Source organism: Heterodontus francisci, chromosome 10 (assembly GCF_036365525.1).
Source record: "Heterodontus francisci isolate sHetFra1 chromosome 10, sHetFra1.hap1, whole genome shotgun sequence".
NCBI lineage: Eukaryota > Metazoa > Chordata > Chondrichthyes > Heterodontiformes > Heterodontidae > Heterodontus > Heterodontus francisci.
This window is the reverse complement of record NC_090380.1, coordinates 79,961,288-79,986,148: the sequence shown is the minus strand read 5'-3', so window position 1 is coordinate 79,986,148 and position 24,861 is coordinate 79,961,288. Positions and strand designations below refer to the sequence as shown.

Genomic DNA, 24,861 nt, shown 5'->3' with positions numbered 1-24,861 from the left:
GGGATAGTGAGGAGGGAGGAGGTAAATGGGCAGGTGTTACACCTCCTCCGATTGCATGGGAAGGGGATGAGGTGTTGGTGGTAGTGGAGGAGTGGATCAGGGTGTCATGGAGGGAATGATCCCTTCGGAATGCTGGGAGGGGAGGGGAAGATGAGTTTGATAGTGGCATCACACTGGACGTGGCGGAAATCCATCTCCTGACTCGAGTATGTAGTAGAGTAATCTTATTAAGCTTATATTCCTCCTGCTAATATGCAGTCCCCAGTCTTTTCACTATTCATTATCAGCATTAAATAATGTCTGGTACTTGGCACACCTAAAACCTAATTTTATGATTTCAACAAAACTGGGGCTGCACTCATCCATGATGTAGGTGTGCCTGCACGGGCAACAGGGAGGGCTGATCTTCACAGACTTTTGAGGCTAGGTGAGTTTTGTCTGCAGATTTATGCTTGAGGAAAGTTACTTTTGTCTCCTGCATTATTTCCCTTATTGCCAACACAGATTCTTTTCTTTCACTCCTGCATTTCTTTCGCTGTGTGATTTGATTACTTTGTATTTTTATTAATGTGCTTCTGAACTTATTCCAGTTTTTCTCCATATTCCTTCTTTCCAACAATGTGGTGTTGCTTGAGAGAATAATTTTAACCAAACCTGCCTGGTGGGAAATTGATGGGCTGGGACTGCCTGCCTGCTGTTCACCACATATCATTTTACATTCCATTGGAAAGTACATCTTGTGGGGTATAAAACAGGCAGCCAAACCAACTGACTGCCAGAATTGGTGATTGCTTTTGATATGGAACTCCTGTCTGCTGAAGGTCAGATGACATTTTCTCAAGATCATTTCATTCAGAGCCTTTAACAATCAAAGAAAGTAGATTTCTGGTTCCACAGGCTACAAAGGTGAAAGGATAATTCTCCCAATTTTTATTGGCAATTTCAACTCAGACAGTATAAGAATGGAGGGGTGGGAAATATAAAGGTCAGATGATTGCAGTGCAGCTGTGATTGAGGAAAATTGTCAGAATAATGAAACACTACAAATTGTTTTTGTTTCATTTAAAGTTTTCACACAGAGTTGATCAATTTAGATGAAATTTCAAGCTTATGATGTTTAGCTCCTTTCATTTTTAGAGTGAGCATGAAATGATAATATTTGCATATATTTATTTGTTCCCTATTTCTATGTCTGTCTTTCCATACTTCAATGTATCGATTCTCTTTGTTTTTACGCAGAACTGGAAAACAGTCATGGCAACATCTCAGAATGCCAGCAGTGAACAAGTTGTTCCAGGAGAAAATGATCAAGATGATGTCCTATCTGTGCAGGCCAGATATCTCCGCAGTCCATCTCCTAGCAGGTCAAATGTCTACCATGATTAATTCCCTGGCATAAGGAGATTTAACCATATATATGCATGAGCTGTGGTTCAGTGGGTAGCACTCTTGCCTCTGCGTAAGAAGTTTGTAGGTTCAAGTCCCACTCCAGAGACTTGAACACAAAATTCTAGGTTAACACTCTAGTGTAGTACTGAAGGAGGGCTGCACTGTTGGATGTTCCATCTTTCAAATGAGACGTCAAACTGAGGCCCCAACTGCCCTCTCAGGTGGACATAAAAGATCTTATGGCACTATTTCGAAGAAAGCAGGGAAGTTCTCCCTGGTGTTCTGTCCAATATTTATTCCTGAATTGGCATCACTAAAATAGATTTCTGGTCATTATCACCTTGCTGTTTGTGGGAGCTTGCTGTACACAAATTGACTGCCATGTTTCCTACATTACAAGGTGACTACTCTTGAAAAGTATTTCATTGGTTGTAAAGTGCTTTGGAATATCATGCAGTCATGGAAGATGCTATATAAATGCAAATCTTCTTTTAGATTCATATGAAGCCTTCCTGAGCCTAGACTATGCCTATTGTTGCTGCATTTAAACTCTGAAGATTGGTTCTTGGTTATGTCACAAAATAAGAAAGATAAATAATCCTTTCAGGGTCTGATGACGGTACTAAAACACATTAGCTGAAACTTTCAACTTTGGCAGGGGCGTTAAACAAGTAGCACCAGGCAATGTGTACAATGGATGACCGAATCACCACTTCCCTTTAAGGCCCATAACAAGCCTATTTTACCACATTGAAATGATCTCAAGGGCACAGATAACTCCTCCACCCAATTCCCCTCTTTTTCTACCCTAAACTCATCTCAGATAATTAACCACTACTATACCAGTGATGGTAAAACAAACTGCAAGGTATCTCTGAAACCACATTGAAGAGGCCATTTTGTATCCTGCTATGGAAAGTGAATGTTTCTTTGTCTGCATAGCAATATTTTTAATACTTTAAGTCAGGACTTTTGCTGCTACTTTTACTCAGCTCTGCATAAACTGCCGCTTTGCACTCTAAACATGGATTTTTCTGACCACCTTTATTTTGATGTTACGAAGAGGAGAATGAAAACATGGAATAGGCTGTGTTGGTGTTTCTTGGAGTCAGGCGTCATTGAAGATATCTCTTCCCTACATGTAGACACTCACTCACCAGACTCTACAGACAAATAAGTGCTTGGGTGGGCATCCACACAGTATGAGGAGAGTGCAAAGAAGCAGAGGAAGTACAACGGGAAAGCCAGCTGCCAGTGCAAGAAGAGCACAATTGAGAGCCCCAAACTTCCAAGAAATAAATGTTAATTGACTAAATAAAATCATTTTACACCTCCTTGTTCTCTTTGCCCACTCACCACCACCAACAGCCCCCCCCCCCACCCCCCACTCCACCACATCTTCCCATTTTCCAAGACATCTGACATCCTTTATAAAACAGATGTTAACATGTTCCCTACCAGTATCCAACTCCTAAAAATTGTAAGTGGACAAAGGATTGAACTCATAACTCTATGTGATTGAGCTATCTTTACGCAAAACAACAAAATTCCCCAGAATGTGCCAACAAAATATATTCTCCCTCTTTTGCAACTACTTCTTAATTCTGTGAAAACCCTTGGAAAAACACCCCTTCTCTACTTACAGTGCCATGGGATATTTAACATACACCTGAGGGAAAATGGGGTCTTGGTTTAATGTCTTTTCCAAAAGAGAACACCTGCAACAGTGCAGCACTCCTTCAATACTGCCCTGAAGTATCCACCTAGATAATGTGCTTAACTCCTAGGAGTGGGACTTGAAATCACAACTATTTGACTCGGAAGCAAGCATGCCACCACTGAGCCATTAAGTTTGGTGAAAATGGAGCTGCTGATGGTAAAGCAAAATCAATAATAAATGCTGGGGAATCATCTCTTAAATAGTTTAATAAATAATGAGTTGTTCCAGACAAGAGGCAATAATGAAACAAGAGGCAAAGAAATAACATTAAAATGCACATTAGACATTTAAACAACTTGTACTTTATTTTAATTGACAGATTTTCCATTATGTCAGATACAGACACAGAGAGCATCTTCATGGAGCCCATCCATCTGTCATCTGCAATTGCTGCAACTAAGATAATTAATGAAGGTACGATTCTTATGTTTCCAGATCATACCCAGAAATATATAAAATTTTAACAGTTTTGCTGTTTTAACTCCAGACAGGTTTTGTGCAGGTGGGTAGTAGGGTGAGTTTGAAATTCACCCACTGTCCCAGCAAAGAGGCCCAAGCATATTTTAACTTCTGCCATCATAGTTACATGACAAATGCAGAAGTAATTTTTGCAACAGATTTGATCCTTACAGGTGATGAGAGATTAAGATTCTGCATTTCAGTTGCTTTTTGGTATTTAGGAGTATGTGTTCAGGTTCCTGAGCAATCCAGTGAAGCAAAATTCATCTGTTTGGTACGATATTCAAGCACTTCTAGATCTTGGTAAAATTCACAGAAATAAATGGAATCCATTAATAAGGATTTACACCAAAATCTTATTAGGTCCAAAATTTGAATATTTAAAAATTTCAGAATTCTAAACTAATTCAAACCAATTAAGATTCCCAGTTTTATGGGGAGAGACACACATCACAATATACACAGAGAGCTGGATATTTTGTTAGTTTGTCACTTTGAGCCACTATCATTTTGAAAGAAAATCAAAGGAGACATTTTAAAAATTGGTGTTAACTGTAACTGATTGGTGTATTTTTCTATTTTGTTTGTGTAAGATGGTGCTTCAAGTAATGGATTGCTTCAAATCCGCCAGAGTGTCTAAAAAGCCACTTATATCCAATTCTTGGGAAATCTTTGAGCCGTAAATGCATCTTTACTACTGGTCTTTTGGTGGAGGATGTTTCTACATTACATACCATCCAGGAGATTCACTACATTTCTTTTACTTTGGATTTCATACCATTCCTGTTTCAGTACTCCCATGTTCAATCTGAACTTTAAATGTTTCCAAAATATTCTTCCTTATCCATTGTTATTCATTGTCTTTTGTACCTGAAGAGTTGAAACGCAAAGAAATAAAAGTTGAGCCAATGTCACCAAGAATGATGGAGTCAGCTGAGCAGCTACTGGTGGAAGACCTTTATAATCGGGTGAAAGTAAAATTTGATGACACCAGCAGATTCAACACACCCTGCATCATGGACATCCAACGTGCACTGATGCAAAAGATGGAGGCGCCTAGGGAACTAATGGATGAGGTGTGGCCAAATGTCTTCATAGCTGAAAAGTAAGTCTAAACAAGTAATGCAGAAATTTGAAAACAAACCAGAAAATTCTGGATATGCACAGCAGGTCAAGCAGCATCTGTGGAGAGAGAAAGGGCAGCTAAGGTTTCAGGTAGAATCATAAAATGGGTACAGCACAAAAGGACGCCATCCAGCCCATTGTGTCCGTGCCGGCTCCCTGCAAGAGCAATACAGCTAGTCCCACTCCTCAGCCCTTTCCCCCAGCCCTGCAATTGTTTTCTCTTCGGATGCTTTTCCAATCCCATTTTAAAAGCTCCAATTGTATCTGCCTCCAACACACACTAAGGTAATTCATTCCAGATCCTAACCACTCACTGCGCAAAAAAGTTTTTCTTTATGTTGCTGCTGGTTCTTTTGCCAACCTCATTAAATCAGTGTCCTCTGGTTCTTGACCCTTCTGCTAATGGGAACAGTTTTTCCCTATCTATTCTGTCCAGACCCCTCATGATTTTGAACACCTCTTATCAAATCTCCTCTCAAACTTCTCTAAGGAGAACAGACCCAGCTTCTCCAATCTATCCACATAACTGAAGTCCCTCATCCCTGGAACCATTCTTGTAAATTTTTTCTACAATCTCTCTAAAGCCTTCACATCCTTCCTAAAGCGTGATGCTCAAAATTGGACACAATACTCCATTTGAGGTCGAACCAGAGTTTTATTAAAGTTCATCATAACTTGCTTGCTTTTGCACTCTATGCCTCTATTTATAAAGTCCAGGATCCTGTATGCCTTTTTAACCACTTTCTCAACCTGCCTTGCCACCTTCAATGATTTGTGCACATATATCCCCAGGTGTCTCTGTTCCTGCACCCGCATTAAAATTGTACCCTTTATTTTATATAGCCTCTCCTTGTTCTTTGTACCAAAATATATCACTTCACACAAGGTTAGGTTGGAAAGGCTGGGGTTGTTCTCTCTGAAGCAAAGAAGATTGTGGGGAAATTTGAAAGAGGTGTACAAGATTATGACAGGCCTAGATAAGCTAGAGAAGGAAATACTGTTCCCATTAACTGATGATACAAGGACGAGGGGAGATAGATTGAAGGTTTTGGGCAAGTGATGCAGCGGGAATGTGAGGAAGAACTTTTTTATGCAGCAAGTGGTACTGACCTAGAACTAGAGGCCTGCTACCCGACCCGAACCCAACGGGACCCGACGACATGTGTCGGGTTCGGGTCAGGTTGGGCCCATCTTCTAGGGCCGGCTTTCAGGCTTGGGTTGGGTCGAGTCCAGATCGAGTCGGGTCGGGTCGGGTTGGGCCGGACACACAAGGTAAGTGCTCTGCTGGTAAGTATTAAAAATAAAAAAACTTACCTGAACTGGGAGTCCGGGATGAAACTGAGTCTGTGCAGTGAGCGAGTGACGTCACTATGGCGTCTCGCGCATGCGCTGCAGCTTCTTGGAGGTTCGATGTCAGGAAGGTAAGTAAGCGGATGGTCGGGTCAGGCTCGGGTCAGGCCGAGTAGTGGCGGGTTCGGGGCAAAATCGGAGGGACTCGGGCCGGGTCGTGCTCGGGCCCTCTGTGGTTCAGTCGAGTTCGGGTCGGGTTCTTTTTCCCGACCTAAATCAGGCCTCTACCTGGAACTGTCTGCCCATGAGGGTGGTGGAAGCAGAGACAACCAATGATTTCAAACGAAAATTGAATGGGCACTTAAACGAAATAAACTTGCAGGGCCATGGGGATCAGCAGGGGAGTTGGACTGACTGGATTGCTCCGCAGAAAACTCGCATGGACTCCTTGGGTTGAATGGCCTCTTTTTATGCTGTAAATAACTCTATGACTTCTCTGAATTAAGTTTCATCTGCCATGTGTCCACCCATTTTAGCAGCCTGTCTATGTCCTCTTGAATTCTATCACTTTCCTCCTTGCAGTTCACAATACTTCCACATTTTGTGTCATCTGCAAATTTTGGAATTGTTCCCTGAACACCCAAGTCTCGGTCAATAATATAGATCAAGAAAAGCAGTGCTCCTCGTAAGGTCAATTAAAGGTCTGTTCGGGTATACAATTTAAACCCGATCTGGGCCCGACCCGACCACATCTAACCTGAACCCGATCTGGGCCCGAGTCCTTTGTTTTTTTCCCACACCTGACCCAACTCGACTTGACTACCAGAAATTAATAACACTTAATGTTACTCTTACTTCCCTTTCGCTCCCTGACCAAAAGGCAGCACTGCCACTGTGCCTGACCCGGCCCAACCCAACCCCGAATGCCGGACCCGGAAGAGCGACCTGACCCGACCCCGACACATGGTCAATGTTCATTTGTCAGAACACATTTTAAGCAAGGCAGAGAAAGGGGCAGGGGCAAAGAACAAAAGGGAAGGTCTGTGATCGTGTGGAAGGCAGGAAAGATTAAATGACAAAAGGGATGATGATGCAAGACAAAAGGAGATGTTAATGGGACAAGTAAAGAAACAAAAGATGGGTCTAGAGAAGGTGCAAATTAGAAAAGCGGAATCATCACAAACAGCTTCTCTCTGAAGACAGAGATCATGGTCTGAAATTTCTGAACTCAATATTGAGTCCAGAAGGCTGTAAAATGCCTAAGTGAAAGATGAGATGCTGTATCTGGAACTTATGTTGAGCTTCATTGGAACAGTGTAGCAGGTCGGTGACAGAGGTCAGAGTGGGAGTGGAGCAGAGAATCAAAATAACAGACAACTGGAAGTTTGAGGTCATGCTTGCTACTCAACAGAGGTGTTCTGCAAAGCAGTCACCAATCTACGTTTGATCTCACCAATGTAGAGGAGACAGCACCATGAGCAGTGAAAACAGTATACTAAATTGAAAGAAGTACAAGTAAATCACTGCTTCACCTGGAAGTAGTGTTTAAACATGTCATCTTGCCTTAGTGACACTTTTGGAGAGACAGGAGAGTAGAAGAGGAGGAAATGTAGCAATCTAGTTTAAGGGCTTAAAACTACTGTCCATTATGCTGACAGCACAGATGCAAGTGCAGCACATGGAGAGTTGAAAATCTGGGTTTTGATCCCAGCGCTTGCTTTTGAGCTGAATGTGTGCTGGGGTGGGGGATGGTGAGGGAGGTAGAGAAGAAGTTTTTGTTTCTCCATGGTTTTTGGGCATTCCAAGAGCATGTCTGGGACGTCCAGGAAATTACGTTACTTTGAGCCATTGGTGCGATGTCTTTCAGGTGTGCCAAGAAAAGCGCTGGAGTAGGAGCAGACCTGCTGTGGCAAGAGCCACCAAAACCTCTTAAAGTGATTTCATTGCCTTTGTTTCCAACTTTGCTGAGCTTGCACTCCATTTGGAGATGTTTCATTGGGAACTTGACTTCTTCACCTCAAAACATGCCTTGTCTCGTTTAGACTACTTTGACCCACACTATGGGCATTTGTTTTGAGATTCTGCTAACTGTATTTGAGAGTAAAGCCTGGCCACCCGAACCAAACCTGACCAAACCCAACTACATGTGTCGGGTTTGGGTCGGGTCGGGCTGGACTGTACTATTTTGTTTCGTATTGTTTTCGTTTTAATCTACAATTTTTTTTTCTGTTTTATTAATATGTTTGTTATTTTCGGGTCAGGTCGGGCATTTAAAAAAATGAAAGGACTCTGGCCCAGTTGGCTGTTGTCGGGTCAGGTTTTAATTTTGTACTCGAGCCAGGCTTTATTTGAGAGTCTTTTTTATTCGATCATGGGATGTGAGCATCGCTGGCAAGACCAGCATTTATTGCCCATCCCTAATTGCCCTTGAGAAGGTGAGCCACCTTCTTGAAGCACTGCAGTCTGGGTGGTCAGTCAGTTTTATTCTGATTTGTCATTTTCATAGGTACAACACAGTAGTTGCTAGGCCAATTCAGAGGGCAGTTAAGAGCCAACCTCACTGTTCGGGCTCTGGAGTCACAGTGCAACCCAGACTGGGTTAGGACAGCAGATTTCCTTCCATAAAGGACATGGTTTTTTTTACAACAATCTGATAGTTTCGTGGTCACCATTGCTGATACTAGCTTTTTATTCCAGATTTATTTAATTAACTGAATTTAAATTTCCAAGCTGCCATGGTGTGATTTGAACTCATGTCTTTAGATTATTAGTCCAGGCCTCTGGATTGTTAGCCCAGTAACATAACCACTATGCTACCGATGGTGGTTAAGGAAGGAAGAATGGACCAGCAGCAGTTGAGGTAGGGGCCACAATTGAGTCTAAACAAAAGACACAACATGTGGACTTGCCACCACCTCTTGAGCAGCAATGCCCGAGTGAGTTAAGATAAAGACTGAGTCAAGTATACATCGCTTTAAAAGTCATTTGTTCTGTGGAAACATTTCTGCAACAGGTTCTCCACTGTCAATCACACCAACCCCTTCTCCTGCATTGTGAACCCCCACGATTAATCAACCATCATCACCTGCACAACTAGGCATACTTTGTAGCAAAAAGGGCAGTGCCCACCAAATATCCCTTTTAACCATATCCATTTTGTTGTGTGATGTGGTGTATTTTTTTTCCCCCGGTGCTTCTTTTGTTCTCCTCATAGCTAATCTAGTAGTACTTCTAAGTGGTATCCTGGTGAGAGAAGAGAATGAAATGGCTGGCTGATGGATGTTCTCTTGGAGCTGCCAGAATAGGAGTGGCTGCTTACCTGTTACATTGGGATCACCAGCAATGTCCAGGGCTAGCTCTTTAAGGCATGTTTGTGTCTGAAGAGTTGGGGGAGTCCATCCTGTTTTCAGCCCCTTGCTTCTGCTATGTGCTATCTTGGCCTGCAAACAGAAAATTGCAATAAATGACTGAGACCCATCAGAGCTATGCGTTTAGACATTGTGCTTCCTTAGACAGGACTGTAAAAATAGGCAAAATGCAAAAGAGGGCAAACCTTCATTAGTGCAAGATTCTAAATGGGTAAAGATAACAAGTATTCCACCTTAGTATACAGCTGATTAAGGTGAATGTGGTATATGTGTGTTATAGGCATACCAATACAAATATCATGAGCATATTTTTTCATGTCTATGTCGATATTTTTTCCTCACCTGGAATGTTGTTATCTGAGGTTCACAGACTGCCTTCACCTCTCAACATGCAGTCCTCGCTACATTTTGTTGAGAAGAGTGCCACTTCATACCCAAAGGTGGCACATCTCCTTGCCTGCATCTCCCTCAACATGACTTCCAGGATTCTTTCATTAAAGGGAGTAGTCCTGCCTGCACCCTAAGCATTGTCTGATTTCATATTTTCCAGCAGTTACTGCAGTGTCATTCTCCAAAACACCCTTTTCAGTTGATCGTTAAGTGCAGGTCCATTTCAAGGTGCTGTACCTGTCCTTTTAGGCTCCGCACAGGAAAATCCATCCTACCAGACCTCAGCATCACACAAAGTGTGAACAATAAACTAATGGGAGACCTTGCTAAATCTGGAGCACTTTCAGAGCACTTGACACAAAGGTTGCTGTGAAAAGTGTCCCAGTGTTGGGAATATGCCAGGAACACACTTTTATGCCCTAACTCACTGTTTTGTCATGCTCATGTCCTCAGAAAATAGGGACCAGCTATAATTTTGTTTTTCCAGGAGTGCAACTGTGAATAAGGTTCGGTTGAAACGACAAGGGATCACTCACATCCTTAATGCTGCCCATGGTACGGGTGTGTACACCACAGCAGACTTTTATGCAGGAATGGAAATTCAGTACCACGGAATCGAAGCAGATGACTTCCCTGAATTTGACCTGTCCAAATACTTCCGTAAGGCTGCAGAGTTCATGGATGAAGCACTTCTGACATACAGAGGTAAATAGTGATTCAGATTCTCAATATTAATCAAACCAGGGCATTGTAAAATATTGTACAGCTCCTAATGAGATTGTATGAGCCTTGGTCTGCCATAGATGGTGTCTTGCGTTTAATAGCTTCCATTAAGTGGATCTCATGTCCTTGATGTTCTGGAGTTGCACTATATGGCCCAATGTATACTTTTACAACTGATGGCTCAAGTCACAGCCCCCCCCCCGCCTCAATTAAAATATACGATTCTGATTGTGGCAGGAGAAATGCACCGTTGATTCAGTCCTGTCCCTCCATAGATCGCTTAACATATCATTTTAAACTTTCCAAATTAAAGAAAGACCCAGCTAAATTTTACCATCTATTAACCCTCAAATGAGGCTAACCAAACCAGGTGTCTTTAGATCAACAAATTAACTGTTTAATTAGAAAAACTAAATTCTTAATCACAACTAAGATATAGACAACATTTAAAATAGAAAAAATTAGAGTCCTTGCATATTTATGCTCCTGCTAAAGTGAAATCTTCCAATGTGGAATAGTCCAAGGTTGCTTGAAGTCCTCACAGCCGTCCGATGTAGGATAAAGGTTCTTTAACAGTAGAACAGTCTAATTCAGCAGTTGAATTGATGCTGTTCTTTTCCAGCGATGAATTTCAACAATTACAGTTCAGTAGTTAAAGGAATTTGGTTATTTTCTTTTAAGAAATTAATCTGGCTTGACATCAGAATTCTGATGTAATAAATAGGGTTTAAATAAACTGAGAGAGAGCTCTCATTTCCTTCAGTATATGCTGGTTCAGCTGTCTGTCTATTTATTTCTGGATTTAGGATTTAGAGATACAGTATTGAAACAGGCCCTTTGGCCCACCGAGTCTGTGCCGACCATTAACCACCCATTTATACTAATCCTACACTAATCCCATATTTCTACCACATCTTCACCTGTCCTTATATTCCCCTACCACCTACCTATACTAGTGGCAATTTATAATGGCCAATTCACCTATCAACCTGCAAGTCTTTTGGCTGTGGGAGGAGACCGGAGCACCCGGAGGAAACCCACGCAGACACAGGGAGAACTTGCAAACTCCACCCAGGCAGTACCCAGAATTGAACCTGGGTCGCTGGAGCTGTGAGGCTGCGGTGCTAACCACTGCGCCACTGTGCCGCCCAGTTTCAAATGTCAATCGGCAACAATGTATCTCATATCTTTGGTCCTGAGTGGCTGTGTCCTATGGCAACCAGAATGCACTCTTTGAATCACAGCCTCTGAGTGGCTGTATCCCAGGGCAACAAGAATGCATTCTTTGACTCAGTCTCTGGAGCTTCTTGCCTTAAAGTAGTACTGCTCCTTTTCTAGCCTTAAAGGCACATCGCATTCTTCCCGGAAAAAGAAACTACAGGATACTTATATAATAGTTTAATGCTAGGGATGTAACAATGTAACCCACTTGACATAAGAACTAGATATTATGTGTTTCGCATGTGCCCTTACATATGTTTCTCCTATCTTTCAGTAGGCAAAATGCTTGTTTCCATGTTAGTTAAATGAGGCCAGAATGAAACTTTGGTCCATTATCTATACAAAGCAAGAGGTAGGATCAGACCGAGCTAATGCAATCAATACAATTTGTCTTTGCACAATAATATCTAATAATGAACATGCTATGCTTGCCCACATTAGTGAATCATCTTGAATAAATTTTGACTCCACTCCCTCATCATAATATTCTGAGTTTGAGCGAAAGCCACCCCTGGCAGCTTTCTGTTTAAAAATCTGACTGTTAGTTTATGCTTCTAGCATTATTATATATCCCTGTGTTCACAACCTGAAGGGAGGGCTTATGCCAGACATTGTTTCTCCTCATTCTTCCTACCAAACTGTATCACTTCACACTTCTCTGTTAAATGTAATCTGCCATGTGTCTGCCCATGTTACCCATCTGAATATCTCCTCCTGATGTCTGTTACTATCCTCCTCGTTGTTACTACATTTCCAAGTTTTATAACATCTGCAAACTTTGAAACTATGGGCTGAGTACCCAAGTGCAGATCATTAATATACATCAAAAAGAGCAATGGTCATAATACTGATCTCTGAAGAATACCAGTGTATACTTCCCTCCAGTTTTAAAGACAGCTGTTCACCACTATTTTCTGTCTTTTAGCCAATTTTGTATCCATACTGCCACTGTTCCTTTAATCCTATGGGCTTTAATTTTGTTAAGAAGTCTATTATGTGGTGCTTTGTCAAATGCCTTTTGGAAGTCCATATATGCTACTATTATCAACTCTCTCTGTTACTGCATCAAAGTACTCTATAAAGTTAGTTAAACATGATTTGTCTTTATCAAGTCTGTGCTGACTTTCAGTGGTTAGTCCATACTTTTCCAAATGCCAATTAATTTGTCCTGGATTATTGTCTCTAAAAGTTTCCCCATCATCTATCTTAGGCTGACTTGCCTGCAGTTATTAGTTTTGTCCTTCTCCCCTTTTAAACAAAGGTGCAGCATTTACAATCCTCCAGTCTTCTGGCACCACCCCCGTATCAAAAGAGGATTGGAAGATTATTGGAACATGGGAACAGGAGTCGGCCATTTAGCCCCTCGCGCCTGTTCTGCCATTCATTGAGATCATGGCTGATCTGTGACATAACTCCATGTATCGCATGTCAGATTGCTCCAAAACTGTCACAAAGACAAGATAGCATGTTTAAACATTCCTTCCAGGTGAAGCAGTGATTTACTTGTACTTCTTTCAATTTAGTATACTGTTTTCACTGCTCACGATGCAGTCTCCTCTACATTGGTGAGATCAAATGTAGATTGGGTGACTACTTTGCAGAACACCTCTGTTGAGTGGCAAACATGACCTCAAACTACCAGTTGTCTGTTATTTTAATCCCCTGCCCCACTCCCACTCTGACCTCTCTGTCATCGGCCTCCTACACTGTTCCAATGAAGCTCAACATAAGTTCCAGATACAGCATCTCATCTTTCACTTAGGCATTTTACAGCCTTCTGGACTCAATATTGAGTTCAAAAATTTCAGATCATGATCTCTGTCTTTAGAGAGAAGCTGTTTGTGATAATTCCGCTTTTCTAATTTGCACCTTCTCTAGACCCATCTTTTGTTTCTTTACTTGTCCCATTAACATCTCCTTTTGTCTTGCATCATCATCCCTTTTGTCATTTAATCTTTTCCACCTTCCACACTATCACAGACCTTCCCTTTTGTTCTTTGCCCCCTGCCCCTTTTCTCAGCCTTTGTACTCGTTTAAAATGTGTTCTGACCTTACTAGGAGCACTGCTTTTCTTGATCTATATTAATGACCTAAACTTGGATGTACAGGGAACAATTCCAAAATTTACAGATGACACAAAACTTGGAAGTATTGTGAACTGTGAGGAGGATGGTGATAGAATTCAAGAGGACATAGACAGGCAGGTGAAATGGGTGGACACATGGCAGATGAAATTTAATACAGAAAAGTAATTGAGCCAGTTACAGCATAAAAGGAGGCCATTTGGCTCATCGAGGCCATGCTGGCTTTTCATGGAGCAATCTAGTCAGTCCCACTCCCACGCTTGATCCCCGTGGCCCTGCAAGTTTATTTTGTTCAATCGCCCATCCAATTTCCTTTTGAAATTATTGATTGTTTCCACTTCCACCACCCTCATGGGTAGTGGGTTCCAGGTCATTACCACTTGCTGTGTAAAAAAGTTCATCCTCACATTCCCCTATATTACTTGCCCAAAATCTTCAATCTGTGTCCTCTAATCCTTGTACCATCATTTAATGGGAACAGTTTTTCCTTGTCTAACTTATCTAAGCCTGTCATAATGTTGTACACCTCTATCAAATCTCCCCTCAATCTCCTTTGCTCCAGTGTGAAGAACCCCAGTTTTTCCAACCTAACCTTGTAACTAAAATCTTCCATCCCTGGAACCATTCAGGTAAATCTCCTCTGCATCTTCACGAGGACCTTCACGTCCTCACTGAAGTGTGCTGACCAGAACTGGACACAATACTCTAGTTGGGGCCTAACCAGAGCTTTCTAAAGGTTCAGCATAACTTCCATGCTTTTGTACCCGATGCCTCTATTTATGAAGCCCAAGATCCCATTTGCTTTGCTAATCACTTTCTCAATATATCTCTTTGTAATTTTCTTCAATCTACACTGCTTACAATGCTGCCTATCTTTGTATAATTGGCAAACTTGGACATGTGACTCCCTATCCCATCATCGAAATCATTAATAAACATGATGAATAGATGAGTTCCCAATACCAATCCCTGTGGAACACCTTTAGTCACATCCTGTTAATTAGATTATCTGCCCATTATCCCTCCCTCTGTCTCCTGCCACTCAGATAATTTCCTAACCAGGTCAGTAATTTGCCTTCAATTCCATGAGCTTCAGCTTTAACTAACAGTCTCTTGTGAGGGACTTTATCAAATGTCTCTGGAAATTCATATAAATAACATCCCTGGACATTGCTCAGTACACTAGTTTAATCAACTCTTCAAAAATTCAATCAGGATTTTTAGGCATGGCCAACCCTTTACAAATCTATGCTGGCTCTCTCTGATCAACTGAAAAGTTTCAAGATGTTTCGTCACTCTATCCTTAATTATAGACTCTAGAAATTTCCCAACAACCGATGTTATGTTAACTGTTTCTATAGTTCCCTGATTTCTTCCCTCTCACCTTTCTTAAATAGTGAAGTGACATGTGAGTTTTCCAATCTAGAGGAACAGCTCCAGAATTGAGAGAACTTTGAAAGATTATAGTTAAGGCACCTGCAGTGTTCTCACCTACTTCCTTTAAAATATTGTGGGTATAGCCGCCACAATTTCCGCCCTTACTTCCCTCAGTACCCTAGTTTGCTTCCTGTCTGGACCAAGAGATGTTTCTACTTTGAGGACTGCTACCCTTTTAAGTACACCCTCTTTATCTATTTTATCCTATCCAATATCACGACTGCCTCTTCTTTTGCTGCTACATTAGCAGCTTTCCCTCCTCCAATGAAAACAGATGTAAAGTACTCATTTAGTACCTCAGCCATGCCCTCTGCCTCCACAAGAAGAACTCCTTTTAGTCCTTAAACAGCCTCACCTTTCATTGACTACCCTTTTATAATTTATATGTTTATAAAAGTCTTTTTGGGTTCCCTTTTATGTTAGCTGCTATCTGTTCTCCTATTCTGTCTTTTTCCCTCTTACTCCCATTTTTAGATCTCCTCTGCACTTTCTATATTCAGCTTAGTTCTGCACTGTATTATGAACCTTACAATTGTCATAAGTCTCCTTTTTCTATCTCATTTTAACCCCTATATCTTCAGTCAACCAGGGAGCTCCATCTTTTTTGCCCTCCCTTCCCCCTCACAGGAATGTGTCTACTCCATACCCGAACCATCTTCTGTTGAAGGCCTCCCATTGTTCCATTACTGTTTTAGCTCCCAATTTTTGATTCCATTCAACCTGGGCCAGATCCCTTTACAACTTAGGTTAGCCTTCCTCCAGTTAAGTATTTTTACGCTTGATTGTACCTTGTTCTTTTCCATAACTGTTCTAAACTTATGATATTATGAAAAATATCCCCAAATAATCTCTCACTGAAACATACTGCATTTCATTCCCCAGAACTACATCCAGCAATGCTTCTTTCCTTGTTGAGCTGGAAACACACTGATCAAGAATGTTCTCATACACATTTCAGGAATTTATCCCCCTTTTTGCCTTTTACACTGTTACTATCCCAGTCTATATTAGGATAAATGAAGTGCCCATTATCACCATTCTGTATTTTTCTGTAATTTGCCTGATAGAGGTGTTCAAAATCATGAATGATTTTTGATAGAGTAAATATGGAGAAACTGTCTCCGGTGCCAGAAAGATCAATAACCAGAGGCCACAGATTTAAGGTGTTTGACAGAGGAACCAGATACAACCAGGAGGGCTAAAAGGGGTCATGAAAAGTCACTGGCAAACAGGATTAATGAAAATCCCAAGGCTTTTTATACATATATAAAGAGCAAGAGGGTAACCAGGGAAAGGGTTGGCCCACTCATGGACAGAGATGGGAATCTATGTGTGGAGCCAGAGGAATTGGGCGAGGTGCTAAATGAGTACTTTGCATCAGTATTCACCAAGGAGAAGGACTTGGTGGATGATGAGCCTAGGGAAGGGAGTGCAGATAGTCTCAGTCATCTCATTATCAAAAAGGAGGAGGTGTTGGGTGTCTTGCAAAGCATTAAGGTAGATAAGTCCCCAGGGCCTGATGGGATCTACCCTAGAATACTGAGGGAGGCAAGGGAAGAAATTGCTGGGGCCTTGACAGAAATCTTTGCATTCTCATTGGCTACAGGTGAGGTCCCAGAGGACTGGAGAATAGCCAATATTGTTCCTTTGTTTAAGAAGGGTGGTAAGGATAATCCAGGAAATTATAGGCCGGTGAGCTTTACGTCAGTGGTAGGGAAACTATTAGAGAGGATTCTTCGGGACAGGAATTACTCCCATTTGGAAACAAACAAACTTATTAGCGAGAGACAGCATGGTTTTGTGAAGGGGAGGTCGTGTCTTACTAATTTGATTGAGTTTTTTGAGGAAGTGACGAAGATGATTGATGAGGGAAGGGCGGTGGATGTTGTCTATATGGACTTTAGTAAAGCCTTTGACAAGGTCCCGCATGGCAGACTGGTGCAAAAGGTGAAGTCACACGGGATCAGAGGTGAGCTGGCAAGATGGATACAGAACTGGCTCAGTCACAGAAGACAGAGAGTAACAGTGGATGGGTGTTTTTCTGAATGGAGGGATGTGACTAGTGGTGTTCCGCAGGGATCAATGCTGGGACCTTTGCTGTTTGTAGTATATATAAATGATTTGGAGGAAAATGTAGCTGGTCTGATTAGTAAGTTTGCGGACGACACAAAGGTTGGTGGAGTTGCGGATAGTGATGAGGATTGTCAGAGGAGACAGCAGGATATAGATCGGTTGGAGACTTGGGCGGAGAAATGGCAGATGGAGTTTAATCCGGACAAATGTGAGGTAATGCATTTTGGAAGGTCTAATGCAGGTGGGAAGTATACAGTAAATGGCAGAACCCTTAGGGGTATTGACAGGCAGAGAGATCTGGGCGTACAGGTCCACAGGTCACTGAAAGTGGCAACGCAGGTGGATAAGGTAGTCAAGAAGGCATACGGCATGCTTGCCTTCATCGGTCGGGGCATAGAGTATAAAAATTAGCAAGTCATGTTGCAGCTGTACAGAACCTTAGTTAGGCCAGACTTAGAATATTGCGTGCAATTCTGGTCGCCACACTACCAGAAGGACGTGGAGGCTTTGGAGAGGGTACAGAGGAGGTTTACCAGGATGTTGCCTGGTCTGGAGGGCATTAGCTATGAGGAGAGGTTGGAAAAACTCGGATTGTTCTCACTGGAACGACGGAGGTGGAGGGGCGACATGATAGAGGTTTACAAAGTTCTGAGCGGCATGGACAGAGTGGATAGTCAGAAGCTTTTTCCCAGGGTGGAAGAGTCAGTTACTAGGGGACATAGGTTTAAGGTGTGAGGGGCAAAGTTTAGAGGGGATGTGCGAGGCAAGTTTTTTACACAGAGGGTGGTGAGTGCCTGGAACTTGCTGCCAGGGGAGGTGGTGGAAGCAGATACGATAGCGACGTTAAAGAGACATCTTGACAAATATATGAATAGGAAGGGAATAGAGGGATATGGGCCCCGGAAGTGCAGAAGGTGTTAGTTTAGGCAGGCATCAAGATCGGCGCAGGCTTGGAGGGCCGAATGGCCTGTTCCTGTGCAGTACTGTACTTTGTACAACGTGAGGAAACTTTTTTCACAGCGAGTTATGATGGTCTGGATGTGGTGCCTGAAAGGGCGGTGGAAGCAGATTCAAGAATAACATTCAGAATGGAAATGGATAAATACTTGAAGGGAAAAAATGCAAGGCTTTAGGGAAAGAGCAGGGCAGTGAGATTAATTAGATAGCTCTACCAAAGAGCCGGCACAGGCACAATGGACTAAAAGACCTCCTTCTATGCTGTATCATTCTATGATTCTAGATTTGCTCCTCTATCTCCTTCTCACTATTTGGCACTCTATAGTATACACCCAGTAGCATAATAGATCATTTGTTCCTTAATTCTAATCAAACAGACTCTGTCTTTGGCCCGTGAACTACATCATTCCTTTCAAGTGCCTAAATAGTTTAGTTGATCAATATTGTCCACGCCATCTCCTTTTTTTCCTTCCATATCTTTTCTGAATACCTTGTAGCCAGAAATATTAAGTTTCCAATCCTCCTCTTCTTTGATTCCAATCAACCTGGGCTAGATCCCTATACAACTTCTAGGTCTCTGTTGCTGCCACTATATCATATTCCCATGTGGCAATTTGTGCCTGCAGCTCACCGATGGTTACAGCACTGAAGGAGGCCATTCAGCCCATCATGTCCTTGCCAGCTCTCTGCTAGTCCCACTTGCCTGCATTTTCCCCATAGCCCTGCAAAGCTTTTCTACTCAGATAATTATCCAGTTTCCTTTTGAAAGCCACAATTGAATCTGCCTCCACCACACTCTCAGGCAGTGCATTCCAGATCCTAACCACTTGGTGCATTTTTGTATATACACTCCAAACTCACATTTGCCCCTTGTCTGATCCCTCCTATTTTTGAACTATTCTTTACTCTAGTGCTATTTGCCTCACCCAGACCTCTATGCACCTTGTTTCTCCTCTCTAATATAGGAAGATAGGACTTAGGAGCAGGAGTAGGCCATTTGGCCCTTTGAGTCTGCTCCGCCATTTGATAAGATCATGGCTGCTCTGGTTGTGGTCTCAACTCCACTTTCCTGTATGCCCCCATAACCCTTGACTCCCTTATCTATCAAAAATCAATCTAACTCATCCTTGAATAAATTCAATGACCCAACCTCCGCTGCTTTCTGGGGAAGAGAATTCCACAGACTAACGACCCTCTGAGAGAAAAAATTTCTCATCATCTCCACCTTAAAAGGGAGATCTATTATTATTAAACTGTGTCCCCTAGTTCTAGTCTCCCCCACAAGAGGAAACATCCTAATGTTTCATCCAGGTGCCTATCCCCCTGCCAAATTAGTTGAAACCCTCCCCGATGGCACTAGTTAATCTTCCTGTGAGGACATTGGGCCCAGCTCTGTTGAGGTGCAATCTGTCCACTTTGAACAGGTATCTCCTGCCCCAGAACTGGTCCAAGTGCCCAGGAATCTGCAGCATTTCTTCCGCCATGTGTTAGCCCGTTTTATCCTACTATATCAAAATTCACTAACGCAGGGCACCGGGAGTAATAATGACTTTTAACATCCTGCCCAGCTTCCAAAATTCTGCCTGCAGGACTTCAAACCTTTTCTTCCTATGTCTTTAGTTCCTACATGGAAATCATGCATATGTAACAATTTTAACAACAGAAGTAGAATAACATTGCAAACACTCATTCTTTTTCTTTTCCGTAGGTAAAGTTTTGGTTTGCAGCGTCATGGGAACCAGTAGATCAGCAGCACTTGTGGCAGCCTACCTTATGATTTTCCACCACATGACAATCATGGAGGCATTAATGACTCTACGTAAAAAACGTCCAATCTTCCCAAATGAGGGCTTCTTGAAGCAGCTTAGGGAACTAAATGAAAATCTTTTGGAAGAACGTGGCCAAGATGATCTTGATGATGATGATGAGAGTCTAAGCCAATGTTCTGTCATAGAAGCAAAAGCCCATTCTGGCTCTGTGGCTGAAGAGGAGACACAGAGCATCATGGGAGCAAAGGCATATTCTATCATGGTGGAAGAGGAAGACACAACCAGCTTAATTGCTAGCAGTTTAATGAGCTCTGTAGCAAAAACAAGTGTTGCTTCCAAAAGGCCACCATTAATTGATGAAGCTGAAGAGGAAAGGATCTATGAACAGTGGAGAGCAAAACAAGGTTTGTCACCAATAGAACGAACCAAGAAACCAAGAGATGAGACACCCAAACTTCCTGAAGATCTCGAGGAAGGGAATAATGTTGATTGGCTAATTCGGGAATGGCAAAGTAAAAATGAAAAGTTTCAATTGGATCCATGTTGGCAGCCTGAACCACTGCACAACAGTGAGGAAGACAGAGGATCCATTATTGCAGAAAACAGACAATATATTGCCTGTAAACGAGATGACACAGCAAGTGTTGACAGTCTTGACAGTGAACTTCAACAACGCTTAACAGAATATTTAAACAAGCCAAGGAGAGCTCGAAATGACTCCTTATCCACTGAAGCCAGCACTTGGGATATGTGGGATGAACGATTACTTGAGATCAGCAAGAAAGCTGCAAGAGGTGATGACAGCAGTAGCATAGCTTCTTTTAGTTATGGTGAAAAAGGGAGAGACCCAGATGAAGAAAGTTCTATATTCTCAGAAACTAGTTCTATGTTCAACTTTTGCAAGAAAAACAAAGACAAATTGACCCCTCTGGAAAGGTGGCGTATCAAACGGATACAATTTGGATGGAACAAAAAAGATTCCAAAGCAGATGATGAGAATAACACTGAAGAAAGTGAGGAAGGGGAGGGAGGAGAAATAAAATCACTTCGTGATGTTAACCTGACAGCCTATCAGAGCTGGAAGTTGAAACATCAGGAAAAGCTGGGCAATGAAAACAAAAATGAGATAATTAATTTGATAAAAGATGAAAATATTACATCCAAGAGAACTAAACAAAGGCGTGCTGAGATCTTGGAACGCTCCAAACGGACATTGGAAGAGAGTAAGTCCTTATCGGAGTGTGAGATAGAGAGTTCCGTGAGCGGAAGCATTCCGCTGTCTATTTTCGGGTGCAAAATGTCTGATAGAAGTTTAAGTGATGATGGTGCCTCTATGTTAAGCATGCAGAGTAGTGGACCTTCAACATCCAGAGCCAGAGCTGCCTCAGCTACTGCAGTGCCTGTGCCACCTTTGCAAATAAATCCTGATGCTACTGTTTCACTTTCCAGCATTCAGGATTGGATTGCTTCTGTGGTTAGTGAACAAATTGCAATAAAGCAAAACGAGATCAAAGATACTGCCTCACTATTGGACAAAAATATCCAAGAAGGGGCCACTGGAAGATACACAGAAGATGACAAAATTTCACTTTTGAGCATGCAAAGTGGAAGTGCCTATGCAGGTTCCCAGTTGGGGCCTAAAGCAGCTCGCAGCATGGACACGCAGTCTATTTTGTCATGCAGCAGTCTGTCTAGCTTCAAGTCTGAAGGCTTCCATTCAAAAGAGATTACAAAAACAAGCAAACCACTATATAGCTTGTTTGCAGATGAAATTAATCTTAAAAAGTTAGACTACAAGAACAAGGAAATCAAAAGTGAGATGAAAGATAAAATGGATGCATACAGAAAAGAAAAGGTTGCTTTTGACAATAAACGCAGCACATTGTTTAAAAAGAAGAAGGATAAAAGTGAAGATGAGGATTTGGTTGAAACAAATTCAGAATGCTTTTCCTATCCGAGAACAGATAAGTTTGACACAACATCTAATATTTCAGGTAATCTTTTATGCAGAGGCACCAGTACATCAACATCAGCTACCAATATACATAGATGGCTTAGTGATGTCAAGGAAGTATCTGTTGACAACAAAGCCCTAAAATATGGCCAGATTATGAATAAAGAAACAAAGCTCAATAGGGCTTCTTACCTCCATGAACCTGATAGTGAGTCATTGCCAAAACACCAATTGGATGCAACAAAATGTTCAACTTCATTATATCTTACAAGAGATGATGATTTGAAATCACCATTGACAGGAGAATATACATCTAGAAGATTTGCTCCTTCCTACAGATCAAATGTTGATGAGGATAATATAAATAAGGTGAAATATTCTACCCCATCACCCGAGTATAGTTTCCAAAGGCCAATGGCTGCTGAAGCTGGTAATTCCAGAGAGTTGTACTCTGAAAGGTCCTCTATTGAAATGCAGCCATGTCCAGATGTTGATTTGCAGTCATCAGACCAACCAAAAACTCACTCTTTCCCATGGAGATCTCGCTTGCATAGTTCAGAGGCAGAACTAAATGCCTATGATCATGATGATACCCTCGAGACACATGCAAAGAGAACATTTAAGCAGAGTTTTGTAACTGTAGAGGAACAGGGCAGTGGAAAAAGTAATGACAGTGACCTTGAGAAACCTGCAGCAAAGAAAGGTTTGAAGTCTGTAGTAAAAAACAGCAGTGAAGATGATGATGAAATTATAGCTGCTTGGAGGAGACGTCAAGAAATCAGAATCAAGGATAAAAAGCGTCAAAAAGAATAAGCACAATAATCATTGGTACAATACAATTAATGAATGAGAAGCTATGTATGTGAAATTGAATTGGTGTGCACAACAGAAATATGACAACCAATTTTAACAGCCACACCCTCCCAACCCAGCCCAGTGAGAGCAAAGCATTAGGCAAATTCCAATTTTAGTCGACATGTAATGTTTGTGTGAAATATACTTCGCAACCTTTTAGTGGCAATAAAATCCATGTTAATACATATTTTTTAAATGGATACCTCTTAGTTTATTTTTGCTTCAGAATGTCATTACCATCCAGTTTACATTTATGAAGAGGTTACAAGGTGATTTTAATTTTCCCCAATTGGAGAGAATGTAGCTGGGATGAAGTTCAAATAGGGCAGTTCCATTCCCACCGATCTATGCGTTTAACACCAGTGGTTTTGGGAGAGGATGAGACGGGACCCTTATCAATGAATGCAAATTGGGGTCCTGTCAGGAAGCCAATGCAGCCCCTATGGTTAGTTTAAAAAAAACCTTCCTTCATGGAGACCTGTAGCGCTGGAGTGCAGTTATAATCTGCTCTGGCTCACATTCCCAACTCACTCCTGTGTGCGATAGTGATAACCAACCTAGCCTCTAATATACCATTAGTACCACAAACTTTGCATTGAGTTGAAGCCAAAATAAACTATATAATGTAGTGTACTCAGATGTGGCCACCGCTGTTGAATTAAGGCAGATTCTGAGACCAGCTCTTATCGCCTTTACGTAGACTGCAGTATAATTGCGGCTGGTACAAAGTATTGTTTTAAAAGTTCCAAGTGCTTCAATTGGCTGAATTTTGAAATACTTTTAATATTAGCAGAAAGCTAATTGTCCTCCATTTGCTTTGGCCAGTCAGCATTGTGGAACTGTCTGTATAACTTTGGTCTGCTGACCCTACATCAATGGAGCTTAAACAGATATTTCTGTTCTCAAATGGCCCCCTTTATATCTTCAAACAGTAGAAAATAAATCTGGAAAATTATTAAGCTCGCTTTTAAAACCTACATCTTACATTTGTAACACTTGTGTACATCAGTTCAGAAATCAAAAAATATGGTTTGGCTAATTTAAATGAGATAGACCCTAAATAACTTGCTTAATTTTTTTTTAGGTTACAAAACAGCATTTTGTTAAATTGGAGTGTTGGGATAATATTGGCAAAGGGACCTCACCATTTAATTGTGATTTATTGCTTGGTGGTAAGCAACTTACAACCTAACCACATAACTGTTTCCCTACAGAGAGAGGGAGAAAGAATCACCCCAGGTTGCTCTTAAGAACCTCTTCCAGTCTAATGATAAAGCAGCACGTACAGAGGTCAAGGACCTGATCACCTGGTTGGCAGGGAGGGGTGAGTAGGGCTGGAGAACCAAAGAGGAGAGAAAATAGTAATAATGAGGTTAAAATAAAGGCCATTTGAAAAATAAAATTTAGTAACATTTTCCTAATAAAAGCTACTTTTTACTGTGTGGTGATGTTACATAGAAATACGTAGGATGTAGACCAGTGAAATAGGACATCCGACCCAGCTAGTCTGTGTTAGTATTGATACTCCACATGCGTCTACTCTCATTATATCTACCCCATTTCAGCTGTTCAGCATATCTTTCTATTCCCTTTTTCCTCATGCTCATCTAGTTCCCCTTTGAAAGCTTCTATGCAATTCATCTCAATCACTTCCTGTGCTTCCACATTCAAACCACTTTCTGAGTAAAGAAACTTTTCTGTATTTCCTTGTTGGATTTATTGGTAACTATCTTGTATTTATGGCCGCCAGCTTTCGATTCTCCCACAAGTGGAAACATTCTTTCCACATCTATCCTGTCCAAATTATTCCGAACTTGAAAGACCTCTGTTAGGTCTCCTCTATGTTTTCTCTTTTGTTAAAAAAGCCCTAATCTGTTCAATCTTTTCCAATAGCTGTAATCTCTTAGTTTGGGTACCATCCTTGTAAATCTTTTTTGCGCTTTCTCCTGTCCTTCTATATCCTTTTTATAGTATGGAGAACAGAACTGTACACAGTACTGTTAAGTGGCCTGACCAGAATCCGATACAAGTTTAACATAACTTCACT

At 41.6% G+C, this 24,861-nt stretch overlaps 1 protein-coding gene across 1 annotated transcript; it reads left to right on the top strand.

The window, feature by feature from the left end:
- Positions 1 to 1,245: 1,245 nt before the first annotated feature.
- On the top strand, positions 1,246 to 22,772 carry dusp27 (dual specificity phosphatase 27). Its single transcript, XM_068039953.1, has 5 exons — positions 1,246 to 1,364; positions 3,429 to 3,523; positions 4,445 to 4,673; positions 10,229 to 10,446; positions 19,945 to 22,772. Exons 1-5 carry the CDS (start codon positions 1,255 to 1,257, stop codon positions 22,770 to 22,772), a joined length of 3,480 nt encoding a protein of 1,159 aa, XP_067896054.1. The 5' UTR covers positions 1,246 to 1,254.
- Positions 22,773 to 24,861: the final 2,089 nt, after the last annotated feature.

Coding starts and splice junctions, on each gene's coding strand:
- dusp27 (XM_068039953.1), top strand. CDS start 1,255: ATGGCAACATCTCAGAATGCCAGCAGTGAACAAGTTGTTCCAGGAGAA. Junction 4,674..10,228: donor AATGTCTTCATAGCTGAAAA/GTAAGTCTAAAC, acceptor TTGTTTTTCCAG/GAGTGCAACTGTGAATAAGG. Junction 10,447..19,944: donor AGCACTTCTGACATACAGAG/GTAAATAGTGAT, acceptor TCTTTTCCGTAG/GTAAAGTTTTGGTTTGCAGC.